This window comes from Gambusia affinis, linkage group LG15 (genome assembly GCF_019740435.1).
Source record: "Gambusia affinis linkage group LG15, SWU_Gaff_1.0, whole genome shotgun sequence".
NCBI classification, from domain to species: domain Eukaryota; kingdom Metazoa; phylum Chordata; class Actinopteri; order Cyprinodontiformes; family Poeciliidae; genus Gambusia; species Gambusia affinis.
In genome coordinates, this window is record NC_057882.1 from 18,067,019 (window position 1) to 18,089,839 (window position 22,821).

Consider the following 22,821-nt stretch of genomic DNA (forward strand, 5'->3'; position numbering starts at 1 on the left):
CAGGCAGGCTGCCAGATATACGAACGCGGTGAAGCTGGAGCACACTGTGTTCCAAGCTGGGATGCGGTGGCCTATTCAGCACCCACAAGCATCTATTGTGTATAAAACGTAAAGATCAATCTCAAATACGACCGCAGAACCAGATGATGATGGAGATGTTCATTTAATTTGCTCTTAAAGATGAGAGTTGTTACAATAGTTTGAGGACGTCACCAGCTGAAACAGAGAAATCCAACTTATTTTGCTAAAATAAAGTCAAAAAATTTATTTTTTATCTACTGGCGATCATATAAGGTTTTTTTTAAAGGACTATTATTGAGCATCTCTTGTGGGAACAGCATAAAGGAGCCATCTCTTCTAACTCCACTCCTTAATCCAAGTCCAATTTGTCAGGTTTCTGGATCTGTTCCCAGGCTGCCATATTTCATCTGTGCAGGATACGGTATGTGTTGCCGTGCAAATGACTAATAATTCTTCGCATTTTGTCACATTATATTCAACAACTATTACCAACAGGTTTCATGCATCTTCAGGGTACTTTTCTCCACGTAAGATTTTGTATTGAGGGCAAGTGGTTTAATTTTGATCTCTTTTGACCGGAGTGCCTTACTGTACATCTGTTCAAATTAGAACCAGAAGACCTGAGTGCTCTGGAAGGTTGATACAATAACAACAAGTCTTTAATGTATGTGGGTGCTAAGCATTCAGGGATATATAAAGTGATAAAAGTATTTTAAAGTCTATTCTCTGAGCTACTGGGAGCCAATGTAGGGATTTTAGAAGTGGGTGTTATATCTCTGGTTTTAGTGAGGATGCAAGCAGCAGCGTTCTGGATCAGCTGCAGCCGTCCGATTGACTTTTTAGGCAGAGCTGTGAAGACACTGTTGCAGTCAGTAGTTTGAGTAAAGATAAATATATATATACGAGTGTTTATCTCGTACATTAGTCCTATAATCACGACAATGTTCTTCAAGCAATAGAAGGCCGACTTTGTTACTGTCTTTATTTTACTCTGAATGTTCGTGGAAGCGTCCATTATTACACCCTGATTTCGGGTCTGGTTACTAGTTTCTACTTGTAACTGAAGCCAAATTTCTACTCTAAATCATTCCTCTTTCAGTTCAAGGATGATAACTTCAGTTTTGTTTCTGAAGAAAGTTACGGCATATCAATGCAATTTTTTGTTCCACGCAGTGACTCAACATTTAATGTGTTCATAGCCAACTGGTGACATTGAGCTGTCTATCGTCTTTATGGTAGTTAAATTGTAATTTGGTATAATCTGAGCTAGCAGGTAACTGTAGATATTACACGGAGATGCAACTTAAGAGAAACGTATGGATGTGTTTCTCAACATCTTGCTGTGACATTAGGACTTTAATCCTAGAAACATTAGGCAGGTGATAGAAGGACGACTTTGTAACTGTCTTTATATGTTTCTGAATGTTTAAAGACATATGAACCTCTGAAAATTGAATAAAAGGAACAAATGTTTCAAAACCACTACCTATATTCCTAAACATGAACTACATTTTTTTCAGTTTGTGTTAACTTCATTGTACTAATACATCGGAATCGGTAACGATCTGAATCGGCAGGTGAGACGTTCAAAAAAACTGGAAATCACTGGTTAGGAAACTCTCTGCCATCTCTTACTTTGCTACAGAAATCCAACTAACTCACAATACATTTCACATTTAATGCCGTAGGAGGCACAACAACGGATCAGGTGATCACAGAAGCCGCATGCTTTGCCTTTTCAAATAGTTGTATATGAGAGCAGCATCCGTCCTTCTCTGTGGTTTATTTTCACACTTCCAGAGCATTTGAGCACCATCCACTCCGTCTGATTATGTGTCTGTATTTTCAGTTGCTGCCAACCACTGCTGTTTACTTAACAGCAGCGCTGCAGTGTTTGTTGGCTTCAGATCTTTCTTGTTTTGTTTTTTTAGTGGCTAGAGAATACTGTTGGGAGTTTTTTGAGTTGCTTCTCATCTGACGAACAGCGGTGATCACACAGAGACGGAGGCACAGTGTATTTGGGCTGACAGCTAAATTACTTTAGTGCTCTTAAACTCTCACGGACTGTTTGATGAGCTTTGAAAAGAAGCGATGGTGAAGTTTTTATCTTGCTGTCATCTGTTTCTAACGAACTCTGCAAACTTGTTTTCCTATGATTGGCCACTGAAATATTTCTTAATGTCAGAAAAGTGACTGTTTGAGGAGTTAAAAGATCATTCACTTCAAATCCTGGGCAGATGATGCAGGAATACATTTTAACAGCTTGTTTTCATCTGTTGACAGGAGGTGAGGCCTTACGATTAGAAATGCTTTCGCTAATCATAATGCGGTGCTGATGCCGGGCTGAGTCATAGCTGGTGGTGAAGTAAAGCTAACAGAAGTTGCTGCTTCGGTTTTAGGGGAATTTGTTATTTAAAATTAAATTACATAAAAGGCAGAAGACGTGTGGGAAAATGCACCGAGAGATGATCTAGTGACCAGAACTAGAAGATTTACAGATAATCAGTCGTGACTGCCTTGTCAGGAATTCAATTATTTTTCAGCACAACGTATCTGCCGGTTCAGGTTTTTGTTTTTCTTTCTTTGTTTCTATCTGAAGGTGAATGGAGGCTAAGTGGAAAAAAGTTTTCTTCCATCCGAAATTAAAAAAAGAAAAAAAATCTGTTGACAGTAACACCATTTCATCCGTCCTCTCTCTCATTCTGCCAAAGTGTTTGGATAGTTTTTAAAGAATGCTCTCTAGTAATTAATGCAGGGCATTTAATGAGGTCTCTAACTGAAGTAGCATAGAAAAAATTAAAAAATAACCTTATTTTGTATCGGTTAGTTGGTTTTTTTTCCCCTACAAAGGGAAATTATTTAATAGTTGTTCTTAATTAATTCTTGGCTTCAGTCGCTAAATAAGAACATTCTCATTCCCATTATTTGCCCTTAAATTGTCTTTAAACACCCTTAATGAAGCAGCTTTTACTCAAACTGAAGCCACATTTTGCGCTTCAGTTTTATTTCTCCCACGTATTTAAAGCCCAATCAACTGAAGTAGAGACAAGGTTGGAATTAGTTTGACTTCGCAGACGAACCACAGCCTCTATAAGAAGTTCCTCTTTTCTCTCTTTGGGTGATTTAGTTAAAAAAAGATAAAAAATAAAAAATAGAATGTGTCTTAACTTTTCTGCACTCTCATTTGAACTGTAATTAAGCCAGTCAGACAGAGTTCATCCTTTAAAAAAACGATTTAAAAACAGAAAAGTGGGAGAGATATTTTTAGGTAGTTGTTGGGAATTTCAAACCAGATATTGTGGACAGAGGGGAAGGCTGCTGGTTGGAAATCGTCTTGTTAGCCTGCAGGAGCGCCTCGCTCTGTTTTCCTTCCTCTGCTGTGAACTAATTAGTTCTCAGTGGCCTGAAATGATTGCTGTGTCATTCAACTTGACTGGCACACAGAACTGTTTATTTATCCCTTTGTTTCCCCTGCTGCTGCCTGTAGACACCGTGAACGTCACTGCTAACGGTTATTGTGTGTAGACTCTTTGTTCTTTGTCACTGCAATAACAATGTGTGTGTGATTTTTATTCTCATAATTAGTGCAAAAACAAATTAGAAGTAAGCAATTCGGCAACCATGTAGTTTAAAATACCTTAACATTTTTTTGTTTTCCTATAAATAAAACAGTCAATTCCGCATTTTTTTTTTTTTCTCATTTGGTGCAACTATAACAGCAGCGGGTTCTGACTAGTTTTGGGTAAACAATTTTTTTAGTTTTTGTCTGGATTTAGAATAAATGAAAAATAAAACAAGTCAAAACTGTTTGAAGATTCTAGGGGATCTTAAAAAAAACCTAGCAAGTGAATATTTGAAAATGAACTTAACTCTGCTGTTGTTGACTGATTGATTTTGACGTTATGGAGATGAGAGGCATGCAGCGTTTTTATTTAATGCAACAAAACTCTGATGCTGTGTGATTGGTGTTCAGTCACTGCTGAGTGAATGTTTGCCTGTTTTTATAGCAGCTATAAAATAAACAGAAAGGTGTACTTTTTTCTGTTGAAATCCCTTAGAAATAAACACTGGATAATGTACTTCTGAAAAATAGAAAAAAAAAATAAAAATGTTCCTGGGTTTCTGACACTCAGCACATCTCGGCTCACTGAGGGAGCCACTAACTAAAGCTTTTATTGTATCTGCAGCTTTCATTTTCTTCTCAAGGGACAATGAAAGTCATTTTTCTGCTCCTGCTTTGCCCAAATTCGTCCTGCCTGCAGTCCAGCGTCCTCTGTCTGAAAAAGCAAAGGTTTCCTCGTTACAAAACACATCGTCTCGCAGACACTTGGGCCATAAAAGGAGCAGGCTGCTTAAACAGGTGTGAAATGTATAAAATTATTCTCCACACAACAATCTGTTCCCACTGTGCTTATTAATGCATATTAAGGTATATTGAAGCAGGAGGTTGTAGTATTTTTACAGATGGTGTCAAGTATTCAAGAGTTTAGCAGTTTGGAGTTCCTAAAAAAGACAAAAAAGAAAAAAACAACAACCTGAAATTAATGTGATGACATTTAAGGTAGGTCTCAGGCAGAACAAGTAAAGGAAGAACAGAACCGAGTATTGATCTGTGGGGAACTCTGGCTATTCATTTATCTCCATATAGCTGTAGTATGATCTATACTACTTTAACCCTTTATGACCTAAGTTTCAAATGTCCGCCTGGATATTCTTGCTTATTTTAATTGTATGCAGTTCTTTAAATGTCCTGCGAGTAAATGTATATTTCCCCATCTATCCATAACAACTGGAACTTTCAATATCTAGTGAGTTATTTTTGCAATTTACCGACTATTTAAAGAGTGCCCCTCAGACTGATTTCACTCCCTGCTACGGTGGGGAGTGAAATTACCGTAATAAACCGATATTGGCTGGCAAGCGCAACGTCTCCACTTTTGGAAAAGGGGAATTTTTCAGATGGCGCAATGTGTGACAGATTTACTGTACTGCAAATTTGGCTTTATCGTTGCCGCTTCTATTTGTCTGGAAGGGTTAAAGATCAGCGATCGGCCAGAAAACTGCAATCGGTGCAGTTTTCTTTAAATGCAGCTCGCAGGATGAAATGTGTATGTTTCATCCTATATATCGACTCTAGTTGCTCATGGCATTGTAAGGGATAGACTACAGTTAGGGTGCTTTCTCTAATTGAGGGAATCTCATGAAAAACAACTGAGAAATATGATTTCTTCCTGGTGGTCTGCTTGGGCAGTGTTGACAACATAGTTTCCTGTGTCAAAAAACCCCCAAAAAAAACACATGCATTTTTTATCTTTACAAAACCAGAAAGATTGTTAATTTTGTTTGTTTTTTTCCCATTAAACAACTCTGTGATAGATGTGCAGTCTGTCCTCAAGGATTTCCTAAGAGACACAGAGATGTTGCATTCAAGTGCCATTTTGGAATAAAAAGAATATAATAAAGCATCAGCCATTGAACTATAAGACAAACACTTCGACACTCTCATGATTCAAGAAGCTTCAAGGAGAACGTGGAAAGGAGGCCATTTATTTGTGCTACAAACTGACTCAGGCTCTTAGGAGTTTACAGTTTATTATCAGCCTCTTACCTTCAATAATTCATGTGGTTATGTGCTGAGCAGAAAGGAATTGGCAGAGTTCTTTGATTTTTATTTGTACAATATACCTTAATTTAACTAAAGTTCTTAATGAATCACTCTCTTGATGTCATGTTGAATTGTGAACTGTTGAATTTGTACGTCCCGCGCATAGCTAAAATCCAACAATTTGTATTTCTTTTTAATAAAAAAAGGGGAATTGTGAGTGAAACGTCGCTGAAGTCTTCCTGCAGCCTCGCTGTGAATCATCCTGCATCTCCTCATCTGATCACCGTGTCAGCAGAGTGTCAGCAGCTACAGTGCAGCCTCTCCTACTGCATGTAAAAATGCACCATCAAAAAAGTCAGCTATGTTCTTAAAAATGGCTCGCTTTCAGTCATTTGATCTCGGAATGCTTAGGTGCGAGGAAGTCGCGGCAATTACATCAACTCGCCGGCATAGCAACAGCTCGTTATTCTGAAAACTTCATTATTTGAATTGAAGTCATGTTTTTTTTTTTTCCTTTGACACAAACCTCCTCCTCCATTGTGGGAGATGGAGATTTTTTTTACAGGGATTCTTGTTACCTGTGGAGCGGCATGTCTGCCTCTCATCTTCCACTGTAAGCTTTAACATCTGCAGGCTATAAATAAGGCAGGAATCTGCAGCCTTGAGTCTTTAGTCTTTATAAAAGCAGGAAACGGAGTTTTGCGCGCACAGCCGGTTCTTCCTTCATTGATTTAGCGTAACAGTAACTGAAATGAGATAATCTGTTAAGCTCTTATGGGAAAACTAAATAGCTTTTTTTTTGCTGTAACAGTAACAGGGAAAAAGATTTACGCTTTGTTTACATTCATATTAATATCCGGTATCATTGTATGTCTTATGCTTACATCCTAATATTTTTAAGGATCTTTTGTTTGTTTTATTTTTTTATCAATGTAAATAGACCCAGAAAACTTGCTATGTTTATTGATTTCCAAGGGTAGTCCAACAGCGGCCCACCATGTCCTTTTGTGTTTAAAAAATGTTAAAGTTTACAGGAAATATGACCCTGTAATGATGTGGGAGGACATAATTGACAGTACTTGCAAATCAGCTAAAGAGTATTAAAAAAATAAATGCAATTGAAATAAATATATATTTTTATATTTAGCTAATCAGAGAGTAGAGTGTAGAACAGGCTATGTGATGCTGGTCACATACATGTAAAGGTAGCATAAATTAAAATGGACAACATAGAGAGAGCACATTTTTAGGCTTTATTAAACTTTCTTACGATACAATATTCAAGTCTGAGGTTTTCTTGTGTTTTCCTAAATGCTTCCAGTTTGTTTGGTTAAGCTCTGCTGGTTGTGATTAGTTATTTACGCAAATGAATTCAGTATTTGCAAGGAATACTCTGGATAAAAAAAACACCAGTTTTCCTTTTGTTGTCATAAGTTTGTTTTTCCTCTGAAGAAATCTGGACTTTTTTTCCCCCCTTAGTTATTTTTACTTTTAACAGTTGGGGATATCTTCCACTGCTCAGTAAAAGTCAATCCAAATATGTCGTGCAAGAACACAGAACCAAAGGCGTTTGGATGAGTGGATGAGGAATGCGACCCAAGAATGACATCAGCATCAGGTCACTATTGGATCAGATTGAGTCTTAAATGATATTAGTGGCAGAGTTTGCCTAACCAGCTTGAAATGATGAATACAGTTACTTTAAAAGAACATGTCACAAGTTGTTTTAACTTCATAAATCACTCCCATCATTCAGACGCTCGGCTTCGTCTAACAGCATATCTGCATTCATTGCGCTCAGGGACAGCTGCACAGACGCTAACAAAGAACTCAGTGAGGGTTGGTCCAATTTAATGATCTCTCCCTCGCTTTTTTGTACCCAGTTGCTTAGCAACATGGATCAGGACGTCTGAAGCCTTGGCGTCCTGACTGAAACTTTGCGTCGTTGATCTGAGGAGGTCTGGAGTAAGAAGTGGTGCCACACAAAAGACGTGTGGAATCAAACTTCTTCTTCTTTCTCTTCTCGGCTGTCCCAGGATACTGACCCGACCTGACGCGTTTTCAGCACCACCTCTGAACGAATGACAGCAGAAAGTTAAGAGGATGTCTGATTAGTTTTGGGCTTGACGGAGACATCAGATTGATTGAATCCCACCTCCTCCTGTTAGCTACTGTAGTTAATAGTTTATTAAACTATTTGGTGTGACTTTTTCTTTTCTGTCTGTAAATTGCAGCTTCAGTTTCTGACAGCGTGTTGGAGGAAAACTCTTAGGACAAGAAGACTAAAGCACTACCTGCTATTCTCTCCCCTTTGAGTCAATTTTCTGCTGTAAATCATAGTGGCAGAGGAGGGAAAAGAAGAGGAATAAGAGGGAATGGGAGCTCTTACTACAAAGACACAGCTTGAATAAAATCAAGTATTTCTGTTTCACCTGACTCCAAATCTCAGGAGGGAGCTGGTTTTTTTCTTTTTTTCTTTTTACTGACAGTGACGGTTTCATTCAAGTCTCTCACAGAGCAGAACTGACTCTATTACAACACAGTGAGATGAAAGGAAGCCTAGTTACATTTACCGATGGTCATAACAGATTTCAGCTTAAACATTGATGTTTTAATTAATGTTTAAGTTCATTAAAATATCAACTTAAAAAAAATATATTTTTTAAAATGATTGTTATACTGCTTCTGTTTATTACATTAATATTTCTCATCATTCCAGTTGTTTGACTTGCTGAATTCAGATCATAAAGGCTTTATTGATCGCAAAGAGAAAATAAATGTCGTGGTAATCATTATTATTCAAGAATAGAGAGTAAGCTGTCATCTCAGGACGGCTGAACAAAGGGACAGAACCTCCTCATTTGTCATCACATCTGTCAGCAATTAGGTGCAATTATCTTGACCGTGGAAGACAGCTTGTAAGGAGATTCACTTTCACACGCTAGTTCTTGTTTATCCTGAGTGGATTAGAAAACCGGGCACCTGAAACATGCATATTTAACAAACTTTACCTGTGTATCCCGCTGAAATAATAAAGGAGAGCGGCGTTGGAGGCTGTGCTGGTCTCCGTGTTTCCACAACCAGTGACAAGCCACTCTGTCTGCTTTGCTTACTCAGTGATTACCATGAAAAAAAAAGCCAAATGATGACAGTGTGTCTGCTCCTCATCTTTATTTCATCAGGGTAAATGTTGTGGCTTCTCATCGCCCGTACTGAATACGTTTGTTTTTCATTAAGTCCCGCGCTCGGCAGAAGGAATTGCAGACTCGCCGTTCTGCTGCAAACAGATTTATTTATTTATTTTTTTTGTACCCAAACATAACGCTGTGTCATCAACACAAACGTACAGAAGCACATTTCTTCACTTTGCTTTCGCCAACTCAGAGTAAATTTAGAAAGCAAAAGCATCATTTTTCAGAATGATTCACTTTGACAGGCCTGGTCGTTACTTTGTCACTCTGTGCGCAACCTCCCATTTGCCGCCCATTTGTTCTGGCCACGTTGTTGACGTCTTTGATACAGAAAGTGTTTGCCAGTGTCACTTTGCTTTATTTCGACAAGTCAGTTGTGTTTTCCTCCTTTGCTGCCATACCTCCAGTCAGCCTTAATCATGTGTGCACTCAGAAAGCGGAGCGGTGCCAAAACACAACAGATGTTTGTAGGCAGGATAACCCGTTGTGTTCAAGTGCTGTCAGTACAACGGAAACTACAGCCAAGAAAACAGTACAGATTTTTTTTTATATATATATATATATATATATATATATATATATATATATATATATATATATATATATATATATATATGTGTGTGTGTGTGTGTGTGTGTGTATACACCAACCAATGAAAGTGTTCAAGTAAACATTTATGAAGCAGAAAGGATGTAATTGCTGTTTGGTTTGGATTTCTTAAACAAATCCCTATGCAAGTGTAAATACTCTGATGAATGCCGTATTTTCATGGGTGAAGCAGTCCTTAGGGAAACGGCTGTGTTGGTTTATTTAACAAACGTACTGTAAAGTGAAGTCTCCCCTGGATGAATATCATAGTAACACATAATGAGGAATAGAATAAAGTAGTACGACATGGTCCTGCAGTAGCAAACAATATGATAAAACACGTAAAGAATTGAACAGATATTACGTTCTTCATGTACAGTAGAAATATTTTCTGTTTGACAAAGATTCTCTGTGTAGGGTGAGATGGTTAAAAGTAGATCTGCCTTCTCCAAGCTCTCCCAGTGCTAACTAACAACAACTAATCAGAGCAAGGAGGATGGTCTTAGTGCTGTCAATCATGGCCATGTGCACGCTGCTCACCTTTTTCCTTGCCTCTGCTACGATGCAGGCAGAGAGCAAAGGGCTCTCTGGAGATCAACCTTTTCACAAATTATCTGTCTCATCATGACAATTCTGAGACTCAGTTAGGAGATGCACTATCATGCAGAAATTAGACTTTATTGTCACTAAACCTATTTTAGATTGATGGAATAAATAACTTATATATTGAGTTATTTTCTAATCTGTTTAGCATAAAACATGATTTTAAATAGAGTTGGAGTTTTTCAGTTCCCAGGAGAACTCCTTGAACTAAGTCTGGAAAGTTGTCTCCCGATCATTTAATTAATTTGCTTTTTTTTTCTTTCTTTCTTTACCTCGTTTAATTCCTGTTTCATCTACAAGTGCAGAGAGAGATGCTACTTAGCACCAATGTTTGTTTTTTTGGACAGATGTCACTTTGATGTTTAAAATAAGTTAATGAGCTCTCACTCAGGGCTCATAATTATGCATCTATCCTGAAAAAGGCGGGCTTGTGTACGCCATCAGCCGTTCCTCGGTTACAGGAAACAAGATTGAAGTGTTAAACTAAGATGATATGAACACACTGTGAGTGTAATCCAACAATTAAGTATTTAACCTCAGGTTACCTACTAATCTGTGTGTGAGTGCATGAATAAAATGCTGCTCTAGGATAAAACACTTGTAGGGCTGTATATGCTTAAAGTACTATAAATAAATTCCATTCATTTTCCATTGAAACGACCAACCTTGTGGCATCTAGACATACCGGTACATGTCTCCAATGTACTTTAATAAAAAGGAAGAGCAAAATAAAGCTACACATGGACATATAACTGTAGCTGCGCTACCTAATGGAAACACACCCGTTTATATATAAAAAAGTTTTTCAATAAAATGTTTTGGCGCTAAAAGGAGGTAATTATTTTTTTTTTGGTCATGTTGAAATTGGTTTATTTTGCAAAACTGCAGTTGTAACACTATTTTGCATCAATCGAGTCACCTGATCAACAACTGGATGTTGCCACTGGCACAAATCATGAAGAAGACGACAACAGGAAGTGGGTGGAGGATCAAGTTTTTTAATGACTTTTCGCATGAACATACTTATTCACGCGAATAAGTAATTGGGTTTCTTATTTAATGGAAAATTGCAAAGTTGGAAAATTGCAGTTGGAAAGTTGCAAAATTGACAAAATACTATGACAGTAGTAGTAGTAGTATTCTTGTAGTAGTAATAGTAGTATTCTTCATTGTATCAGATTCTGAAAATCTGTGTGTGCAGTGGAGGGGAAATTGGACCCATAAAGTCAGTATGAACTCACCAGTCCTGACTCTGCCTGTTACGTTAAATACACAGTTTCTACTTACACAGTTCATCACTAGTTTTAACATGAAACATCCTTTAACATAATGGGATCTTTTTTTTTTTTTTTTAAAAAGGGTGAAAACATTGACTAACTGAGTCTAATTTGAGTTCAAATTAGAGGCAGGACCACCAATATGGTTGGTTGGAGTAAGGTGGAGTCACTAATCCTGTTGAGCTTAAAGAATCTTGACGTTTATACTGTTCTAAGCCCTTTTTCTACCCACTGACTTTATTATGTTTTCTAAACCTTTAATCTGTCAACCACACAAAATTGTAAAAATAAAAAGATTTTCATCCTCTATATTGGTAGCTAAAAGTCAATCCTACACACCTGCAATCAAGACTTGGGTTTAAGGGGCTACAAGAGACGGAGTCTGTGTTTCCCTGCTCAGTGAGGTGTTCATTTTCCATTGAAACGACCAACCTTGTGGCATCCAGACATACCGGTACATGTCTCCAATGTACTTTAATAAAAAGGAAGAGCAAAATAAAGCTACACATGGACATATAACTGTAGCTGCGCTACCTAATGGAAACACACCCGTTTATATATAAAAAAGTTTTTCAACAAAAGGTTTTGGTGCTAAAATGAGGTAAATTATTATTTTTTTGGTCATGTTGAAATTGGTTTATTTTGCAAAACTGCAGTCGAAACACTATTTTGCATCAATCGAGTCACGTGATCAACAACTGGATGTTGCCACTGGCGCAAATCATGAAGAAGACGACAACAGGAAGTGGTTGGAGGATCAAGTTTTTTAATGACTTTTTACTTATTCACGCGAATAAGTAATTGGGTTTCTTATTTAATGGAAGCAGTTGCAAAATTGACAAAATACTATGACAGTAGTAGTAGTATTCTTGTAGTAGTAATAGTAGTATTCTTCATTGTATCAGATTCTGAGAATCTGTGTGTGCAGTGGAGGGGAAATTGGACCCATAAAGTCAGTATGAACTCACCAGTCCTGACTCTGCCTGTTACGTTAAATACACAGTTTCTACTTACACAGTTCATCACTAGTTTTAACATGAAACCTCCTTTAACATAATGGGATTTTTTTTTTTTTTTTTTTTAAAGGGTGAAAACATTGACTAACTGAGTCTAATTTGAGTTCAAATTAGAGGCAGGACCACCCATATGGTTGGTTGGAGTAAGTTGTAGTCACTGATCCTGTTGAGCTTAAAGAATCTTGACGTTTATACTGTTCTAAGCCCTTTTTCTACCCACTGACTTTATTATGTTTTCTAAACCTTTAATCTGTCAACCACACAAAATTGTAAAAATAAAAAGATTTTCATCCTCTATATTGGTAGCTAAAAGTCAATCCTACACACGTGCAATCAAGACTTGGGTTTAAGGGGCTACAAGAGACGGAGTCTGTGTTTCCTGCTCAGTGAGGTGTGAACCCTTACACATACAGATGCAGTAGTTCAGCACCCCAAACCGAACTTCTAACTAATTGCATCATGGGAAACAATTCTGGTGAATTTTCTGATAATGTGTTTGACTCACCACTTAGAGTGGGCTTAATGCTCTTAACCACGGGCTGGAAATGTGATAATCAGGCAGGGACTCTGAGGCATTAGAGACAATTCACTGCTCAACAAGATGGTCGAAGTTAACATACTCCGCTCTCCACTAGGGTCTGCCACATTTATCCACCTTTATCAGTGTATTTATCTTTGATTAGACAAGCGCATGTGGGTTTTTTTGTTTTAGTTCAACCACAATAAGAATACCTCAAAATGGTTAGCTTTGTATCTCCTTCTGTAGCTTCATCAGGCAATGTCCTTAGGCCAATAACATATTGGTTTGGTGTTAAAATTTAGATTCACAAGCTAGCATACATTACAGAGGCGCTATTACGTGTCGTTTTAAATTGTAGGATTGCAATACCAAGCGCAAGCGTTTCTGACCATCTCTATAAAATGTTGAATGTTAATGATGACAGTTCCTTCCAGATGTAAATTTAAAATAATTTTTTATATCCTATCAGTTTACATCACACGTCTTATTCACTTTGCTCCCAACCAACTCTACATCATCTGATTCTCTAAACACGCAAAGTGGAAATGCCAGAAGCTAGACATGCTACGCTTCCAGCTATAGTGGATTATGAAAAAAACAAAACAAAAAAAGAGTGACTCCATTTAAAAGCAGTTAATCATGGTGGCATTGATTGAATTCAAAGTGCGCAGCGAGATCTGACCTGGGGATCTTTGAGCCTCCGAAACAAAACTGCATGGAAGCCTTGTGATCGATGACAGACTAATACCAATACACGATGAAGATATAATGCAAAAAAATCTGGTAACCAATCACCTATGTGTGTGTTTGAGATTTTAGTGTCTTCAACATGTTTCTTATTGTATCAGATTCTAACGTATAACACAGACTCAACACAGAGTGCTTTATTTTTGTTCTTATTTTCCTTTTCATTTGTACTTTCAATGTTTTCAATTATAGACATGCTGGGTGTTTTTTTGTTTTTTGTTGGGGGTTTTTTCCTGAGAGGCAATAATTCACTCGACACCTGGACACACAGTCGCCGTGGGCATGTCTGCTGACCTTAAATGTAATTACATTTATCTTAATTTAGCTTCATAGAAAAGATAATTAAAAATCCATCTGTTCTGGCTTTGTAAATTGTTGAAGTTACCAGTAGGTAAACATTCAGACTAAATGCCTCCAAATATAGTCTTTGTGCATGGCTTCTGCAGCCAGTGTTGGTACTGAGTCATTCTTTCTTAGTCCCATCATAAGTTTTCTCTTATTTTCTGTTCCGACAATGGATGTCATGTTGCATTATTTGCCTCGGATGAGAGTGGGCGGAAAGGCAAACGAGATTAGTTGATGCATGCACTTGTTTTTCTATCAGTGAATTGAGGCTTTCAGAAATGATTTCATGAGTCAGTGTTTGTAGCACGCCTTTCAAACTCGCTTCTGTTCCATGTTTTCTTTTTTTCTTTCTTGACAACAGTAATGCTGGTGAAATAATGCTCTGCAGAGACACAAAGCATACTTCAGGGTGGTCTGTCAGTGAGCAACTGCTTGTTTTAGAGTAGTGGAGGATTTATTCTTAGCTGTGTATAATGGAAAGTTGGCTGTGATTTCATTCCTTATATGTACCGTCTGCCAACTCTGAAGTTCACTTTGGGCTATGTGGTATAATTGCTGGCTAAAGGTAGGATTTGATGGGACTCTGGCTCATCTTTGTGTTTTTCCTTTTTTTTTTTGCTTGTCCAATAAACACAAAGAGAATCTGTGTAAGGAATGGTATTGAGGTGTAAAACGGAAACAAAACTCCCTTGCAAAAAGTCAAGTTTTAGAAATATTTTAAGAAATAACTGAGTATTGAAATCAAAGCATAAAAACCAAAACTAAAAACCATTAGTAGTAGTATTGCAATGCTCTAATTATCATGTTAAATCTTTCCATATGATGTTAAAAAGAGGTGGTCAAAGTCAATTGTCATTAAACTTGCTATGGAATCATTGTTAATCCAAGATAGAAGTATAGATTGTATGAGAAGATTGCATCTAAAAATATGTTAAAAGTTGATTAAAACATGAAGAAATATGTTTTTAAAAATATTAGCTCTATAGAGTATTTGCGTCACTTACTATTGTGTAGTATCATATTTATGTTTATTTAACCACTTCACTCTAAATGCATGAAGTTGTTAAATAGATGTGAACAGAATTATGTGGTTCTCAGTTGGAGCCACTCCACACATTTGACATGCTGAGGCGAGTGACTCTGCATAATGTAGAATAAGATGAAATAATTTTTGGGAGTAACTTGAAATAAATTGAGTTTGTTACGGGATCATAGGTTTAGGAAGGTGCAAAATAATAACATTCTGTGTCGTGTTTGATCAGGTTATTGATATTTTCTTGCCGCCACCGGCTCCCTGAATCAGATTCAAGTCATGCTGTGACTGAGGTCTGAATGCAGTCGTCTAAATTAAGTCAGATTGCTTTGTGCTTCTTCTCTAGCACAGTGCTCCACTCAGTAACATTGCTGCTTCCACAAGTCGGTTCCTGGTCTTCTGACAGTCCATCAAACCTGCACTGTACAAATGTGTTTATCAAAACCGTTTCATCTACTGCTGGATAAAAGGGGCTTTGAGTGACAGAATGTAAACGTGGCAGTTTCTACATTCACAGGCATTCTGTGATCTCATTCCCCCCCCCCAAATTCAGATCCATTTGTCTTTGATTTCCTATGAGACAAAGGAAGGTGGCACTAAAATGTAGCATTTATTTCCCACATCTAAGTTTAGTTCATTAGTTTAGAAAAATAGAACAATTAAACAAAATTGTCAGACCACAACTATTCATGAAATTAAATGTGCCAAAACACAGGGGGACAAAATCCTTAGTTTGCAACTACTTCTACTATTCTTTTCTAAAATAGAGAAGTAGTTGCTCTCTTTGCTCTTTTGTTCATGCGTTCATCTGCGGTAGTTTTTGCATAAAGGTGACTAAGTTACAAGCTATGCCAGCTAAGGTCTGGGTGCTGTCACTAGGCTCAACAGCTGTGCCGTTTTATTTATATTTCAAAAAGGTTGACATTTTTAAAATCTGTTTAAGTGAAATCTACACTATTTAGAGAATACACACAAAAGATTGTTGCAATAATTGCTAACGTCAGTTGCCACAGATGGGTTAAAATATAAACTCTGTCAATCTTTAAAGCTGGCGGTAACATATCATCACAACTCTACTGCATGATGACTTCTTTATATCAGAGTGGCATGATGTCGCCTCTGCTTCTAATATAGATAATGACTTCTCATGGAGGGAGGGTCTGGAATCCTTTCAATGCTGTTATTGTACCTTCTTATCATTCTCAGTTCTGATTGGTCCAACTCTCCTCCTCTCATACTGATTTTAAGAATATTTTTCCACTGATATTCTTTTTACTGCAGTTGTACGTTCATACCCTTTAAATGAATTTCAGCTCAAAGCTATCTTATCACTGACTCCCGTGTCGGTGGCTATAGTAAAACGGCTAGTCCTTTACTCTGTAGTCAGTGTTATGAGCCTGTTCATACAGGTTTTAGACCTTAAATAACTTCAGCGTCTACAGATCACTGATTTTTATTCGTTTGCTAGCAGCTCAAAGGCAATAAAGCTGTATTTCTTACAGAGTTGCCTGGCCATCTGTGCTAATTAAAAATGGTGTGGAAGTGGCTAAGTGTGCCTGCTGTCAGGGCTTGATGTTGGCTCACCACTGTGATGCCTGTCAGCCATCGACTTAAGATGTTGGCATCATCTGCTGGTTTAGACCACCGACTACTATTGTACATGTTACTCAAGTGAAGAAAACTCGACAAGTACTCCTGATGAACTACTTTGACAACAAAATCTGATGTCTGTTGTGAAATTACCTTAAAACAAAAGCTTCTTTTGTGCTTCCTTTTTGTTATACTGGTATGTCTGACAAAAGTTTACCAGATTTCACTCCAGAAAGTGAATTTCAACCCTACAAAACTAATACCCAGATCATCTGAGGTAATAAAAAAATCTCCCAGCAGGGATTATCATCTGCACTCCTTTCAGGAAAGTTTGTGCAATAAAATGTGATTTATGAAACTAAACATGTACAATTTATGGCTGATTTTTCTTTAATTATTGGTGTTAAAATTGATTTTTTTCTACATTTTCTGCCATGAGTGCTCATAAATTACTTTTTGGAGATAGAGTCACAGTGAACGTTGGAAAGCATTCACAGTAAAACAGAATTATAGTGATATATTAAAACAAAATTACTACAGTGCACATTTGAAATTGTATTTAGCATCTTTTTTTGAGAATTAGAATAATGAGGGTGATCTGTTCCTTAGATGTGGCTGAAAATGTGCAAAGGTTTCACATGTAAAGGCAATCAGAAAGGCTAAGTTCTCTGTTTTCTTTTCTTTTATGGATTGTGTCATTTGGCTGAAAACTGTGTGCTTTATATCTGTTCATTTTTCTCATTTTCAATAAATAAAAAACATTAATCCATGTATTCTATATACTATGCATTATATGTTTCTTTTTCTCATGTAAGTCGAGTGGACTTTGTGATTGTAAACAAGCCTTGTTTAGTAGGAACAATGGCTAAAATGGTTCTTTAGATTCTAAAGGTTGCTGAGCTCTGACCTTTACCTCAACTCGGAGGTTTCCACGAAGCTGCCTGCATTTCAATTTCAACACGTTCCATTATAGAGGTCAAACATTCAAAAGAATAAAATAGAACATCTTTCCTATAATGCATCCAGCCTTCGCTACAGTTGGCTATAAAGTCAGAAATACAGCTTCCTTTTAACCCTCCCGCAGCTTTTAAGAGACGCTGCAGGGCTAAAAGTCATTTAGATCATACAAATGTTTTACTTTGTGTTTTCTGGCGGTACGGCACTGACCCTGCGTGCGCTTGTTTTGCGCACGTGTTTTGGAAACTGACGGGTCTGACGGGACAACTTTCAGATGTTTAATATTGCGAACTTCGTCTTTTGTGTTGTTTTTACAACACAGTGGTTCTCAATTATTTTCTGTAATGCCCCCTTAGAGAACATACATTTTGAATATCATTGAGAAGCTGATAATATTTAATTATTTATCTGTACAAACCTTTGTATACATTTCTGGCACCAGCATTCTGGATACAAACAGAGCAATAAAATGAGCTGCAATAACGTAGAAATGAAGGTACTGCCCCTCATTTAATTGTTTTAAAGTCTTAAAACAATTCTGAAATTCAGCTTATTATTTTTGATTTATAACATTTAATCAAGACTGCTCAGTCTGTGTGATTCTCAAAGGAGAAAAAGTACAAATGATTCACCGGAATATGCATTTTGCAATTAAACACAGTAATATTTAAAACTTCCCTTGACTGTAAACATTGTTTGCTGTCCTTATTCACTTATTCCTCTTCAAAAAGGTAAATAACTGCTTAACAATTTTGTGTAAAATATGCAACAATATTACTTATGTTTTAGCTTATCTTTAGCTCATCAGACTAGACAAAAAGTGAATAACGTTTTACATTCACAGTGAACCCTCCTCAGTCACCTCCGCCGTTTTTCATTTCACAAATTTTTTCATGTCTCCTCCTCCGTCAGCTGTGGTGTGCCTGGCATCATAGGTTACTTCTTCTACTGGGCTAAATACTGTTGATTAGTGTGAGCACTGCTGCCACCTAGTGACCTGAGGCCTGCTTAAAGTTCAACCACTAAAAACGACTGCTACAAATACAAACAAAATTAATAAATAATTCCACTGACTCCTAAGTTCCACTATTCGAGATATACTGAGTTAGCATAACATGGTACGTAGGTATAAGGCATTCATCATTTTGGATTTTTGAGCGCCAGTCGAGCTGAATCCTGGCCAATTCTGGTCAGCATCCAATGTCAGTTTTGTCTGCATGGACAGTTGTGGACAGGAAGTGATTTCCACTGCAGCTAAACAAGCTCAGGAATCCCTTGTGTATCGTTAGAATCAGATTTTATGCTCAGTCGCTCTGGTTTAAATGCAGCTGGAGTCTCTTTTTCCTCTCTTTCTTTGTACAACCAAAGAAAAACTGAGGGAAAATTGATGAAGGACATTTTTGTTGCTCCCATTCTCTGCAGGAGAATGTCCTCCACTCTGGATCTAAATCTTTTCTGCACCATAAATATATTTTAGAACAAATTTTATGACGCTCATTGGAGACATTGGATTTATTGTCAAAATTGATTTTTACGAGTTTTCCTCTGTCTGCCAACAGGTTTCTCTGATATAGAGAAACAAATCACCAATTACTGCAGAGTCTTTTAAGGCCACCGTTATGACTGATTCATGCTGTCACACGCATTGTTTTTGTGGAGAATAAAATGTCTTTCTTTTTCTTCTTTTTAACTTAGCTCCCTGCTCTTGTTTTTCTTTATAGAAGAACATGACATTGGTGCCCCAGGAGAGCAGAAACAGTCAAGCCGGTCCCCTACAGAAGAAGAAACCTCCCAAACTGCCCAACGGCTTAAGCCTGGAGTCATGCAGGAACAACCACCACCAGCACCAGTCGTCAGACCAGGAGAACAATCCCCGCCTGGCACACACACAGGGGAAGAGGAAGAAGAAACGCCTGAAGAAGAAGCGCACGACGGTGAGCTAAGTGCATTGATGCGTAAACATATTTCCATGTGGATTATAGTCTAGAAATGAGAGCCGTCAATTACTTTTATGGGTAGCTATAAATAAGAGGACGACTCACCTTGTCAGGCAATGTGTAAAGTCAGATTAGCGGTTGAGTTTCAGAAGAACTTTTCACAAGTTGGCTCGTGTTCTGGCAGAACTTTCTTTTCGGCATCATCTGTTCCACAACTACAAGTTTAAGTTGCATGTTTCACGTCACTTTATTTGACCTGGTGTTTCCTAAGTAACAGTGAGCAGTTTTGGCTCATAATCAGGGCTGTTAGCATTCAAACGTGTTGGCAGTGAATGTAGTTAATGACGAGGTAAAGCCAGTGATTAATCTGAACATTTCAAAGCCTTAATGTTACATAATGCAGATTATTTGAACTGCCTATTTTGACCTAAAAGATGCACGTTATGGACTCGACACACAGGGAGCGACAAACGACAGTGAAAGGTGAAAGGTGAATGCTGTTCGTGACGGCAGACGGCAACAAAAGTTGGACATTTTGCAACTTTCTTGTGTTGTCGCAACACATTATCTTGAAATTTTACGTGCATAAATTTCGACGGTCGCTCATTTTGCATTTTAATTGGTTGGAGGGAGACAGAAAGAGGGACGTGCATATTTATATTTCAGGCTTATAAAGTTGGGCATAGGGATTTATCACATTGCCAGTGTGTTATTAATGTGATTAAATATTTTAATCAGTTGACAGCACTGCTGATATTTCAACAGTCTTCCATATGGATACGACAATATTAATATTCCTGTTGCAGCCGGGAGCTGACATATATAACCTTACTCTTATTTATTTATTTTTTTACAGCCACATTGCTGACATTGCGTCTCTACTTATGTCATGCGTTGCTATTTTTCAGACAAAATCTTGTGATTTATTCATAAAAGCTCTTCAGATATCGGGGAGAGGGGGAGAGGGGAGTATTTCTTCAGCAGAGGCGATGGTTGCTGTTTTGACTCCATAATCATAAGCTGTTTTAAGAACCTGCTGTGTTGATTGCACTGAAGCCATGTTGCACATACACTTTAGGTTATTTCACCCTCAGGAGCATTTTGTGTGCTGACAGCGAACAGTTTTTCTTCACATATACAGCAAAAAAATAAATAAAAACTCAAATTTCATTAATGTGTAAAGTATTGGCACCTCTTTTTCACTTTTTTTGTCACATCATAACCACAAATAAATGTTTCATTTGGGTGTTATGTGATAGATCAACCGATAACATCAGATAATCATTGTAGTGATTTTTTTTCAAAAAGCATTTTTGTTTACAGAGACATTTTATTCCATTTTATTTATGGTTTCAGTTGTGTGTGGCTTTTATTTCAGATTTATTGATTGTTTTTGGTTGCTTGGGGATTTTTACTGCTAAAAAAGGACAATCATGAATCACTTTCCTTACAATTTACAATAATGATCCACTTTGTGTTGGTGTATGATAACACAGTTAATCAAGCAATCAATCAGTCAGGTTTATTCGTTTAGCACAATTCAGCAACAAGGCAGTTCAAAGTGTTTTACATCTTAAAAATACAACAAGAAGTCATAAAAAAAGCACCATATTAAATAAGAGGGGTCCTAAGATTGAGCCTTGGGGTACCCCACATGTCACTTCCGTCCACTTCCATGAGAAGTTACCAATTAAAACAAAGAAATTCCTGTTCTTTACGTAAGATTCAAACCAACTGCGTACTGGGCCGGAGAGTCCTGCCCAATTCTCCAGTGGTTTCAATGATGTATCATGGTCAGCAGTGTAAAAAGCTGCTCTGAGGTCCAGCAGAACCAGAACTTGTGGTTTTTCCGCAGTCTGTATTCAAGTGGATGTCATTGAACACTTTGATGAGTCTCAGCGCTATGGTGAGTACAGAAACCATGCAAAGTTGATGCCTCTGTAAGGATTAACTTTCCATGCTTGTGGTGCTAACAGCAATGTGTCTGAACCACTGTAGTCCTGCGTAGCAATAGAAACAACATAATATCCTATTCAGTCACTTCAAGTGGCAAAAATAATACAATGAATTATTTCTGTCATCACTTTGTCTTGCATTCCTTTATTTCCCAAACACTGCCATAACATGAACCTATCATACCTTATTAAAGTAGAAAGCACCAGTTAAATCAACATAGACAAAGCGATCTCCATGTGAAATATACCTTCTTGGTGATGAGAGTATACAAACGAGTCTGTTGAAGCAGATTTTTTATGAGCATCAAAGTAGCAAGGTCACAAATGAATATTTATGTTAGCCTGACGCAGCGGTAAATTTCTGCCAGCAACGACTTTTACAGACCTTCCTATGCTTCCATACAGTAAGTGCACACAGTCCCACATGCACAGAGAGAGCCTCTGAGGTTAAGCTCTGTTATCTCCCTGGACGAGGGTCACTCTATTTCAGCTGTGAATACAAGAGCTGCCTGAGTTCCAGCAGAGAGAACAGGAACAGTCACCTACACACATGTGCTACTCAAATTTTAGAGCAAAGACCGGATAACAACATGACTGTATTTCATGCTGGACTGTACAGTAAGAGTCTCTTCCTTGGGTATGCTGAAAGATTGAAGTGGCTCCAACTGAAGGCAGCCTGACCTACATTTTGCCTATTTGGGCTTGTGTGATCTCTTGCAGGACTAATAGACACATATAGAACAGTCTACAGGTGCTATGATTATTAAAACCTAAAACAAGACCAGAAAAACTACCATATGAATGACAATATATGTGCAATATACAAAATTTATGCATCAAAGGAAGCATAAATACTTAAAGACTTAATGTTTCATAAAATTAACCCTAATTTGTTCGCTGATCGACCCGGTAGAAAATCTACTGGGCAAAATCCAAGTGAAAGGGAGAAAGCCTTTGCTTATCCAGTCCATGTTTGTTTTGTAGATTCCTATAGTCTATAATAGAGTTATGATTGTGTCGCTTTAGGGATTTTGTAGGGAGGAGTAAGGAAAGCTTTTAAGCACTAGCCTAACCGAAGCAAGAGGCCATTTTGTTGGATGGTACAGTAGGATGGTACAGTAGGATGGACCTCATACTCTGGTCAGAGAGTATGAGGACTCAACAAGTATTTTCTAAGTTCAGATTTTTGACAGATGGAACTTTGTTCTTTTAAACTCTTAGTGGCCATCACAGATGAAGAAGTCTTCAAATAAAAACGTACATTTAAAAATTCCTTTTGTGTTTCTTCCGCTTGTATCAAATATGGTTTTGATGACCTAATGAGGCGCACTGCTGCTGCAAGTACTCAGACTGTTAGAACAATGTTTTTTGTTCCTTTCAACATGCAGATTGATCCTCGAACCTTCATGCGCACTGCAGAATTTCTCTGTCACACT

At 37.6% G+C, this 22,821-nt stretch overlaps 1 protein-coding gene across 17 annotated transcripts in view; it reads left to right on the top strand.

Moving 5' to 3' along the window:
* auts2a (activator of transcription and developmental regulator AUTS2 a) overlaps positions 1–22,821 on the top strand; it is a 336,296-nt gene that overhangs the window by 41,903 nt on the left and 271,572 nt on the right. For 16 of the 17 annotated variants that reach the window (XM_044141275.1, XM_044141274.1, XM_044141280.1 and 13 more), the window contains exon 3: positions 19,215–19,427. In XM_044141275.1, the coding sequence (XP_043997210.1) occupies positions 19,215–19,427 (213 nt within the window). Of the gene's footprint in view, positions 1–19,214; positions 19,428–21,292; positions 21,337–22,821 lie in introns of those variants that run through there. The other variant, XM_044141282.1, reaches the window with a different exon arrangement.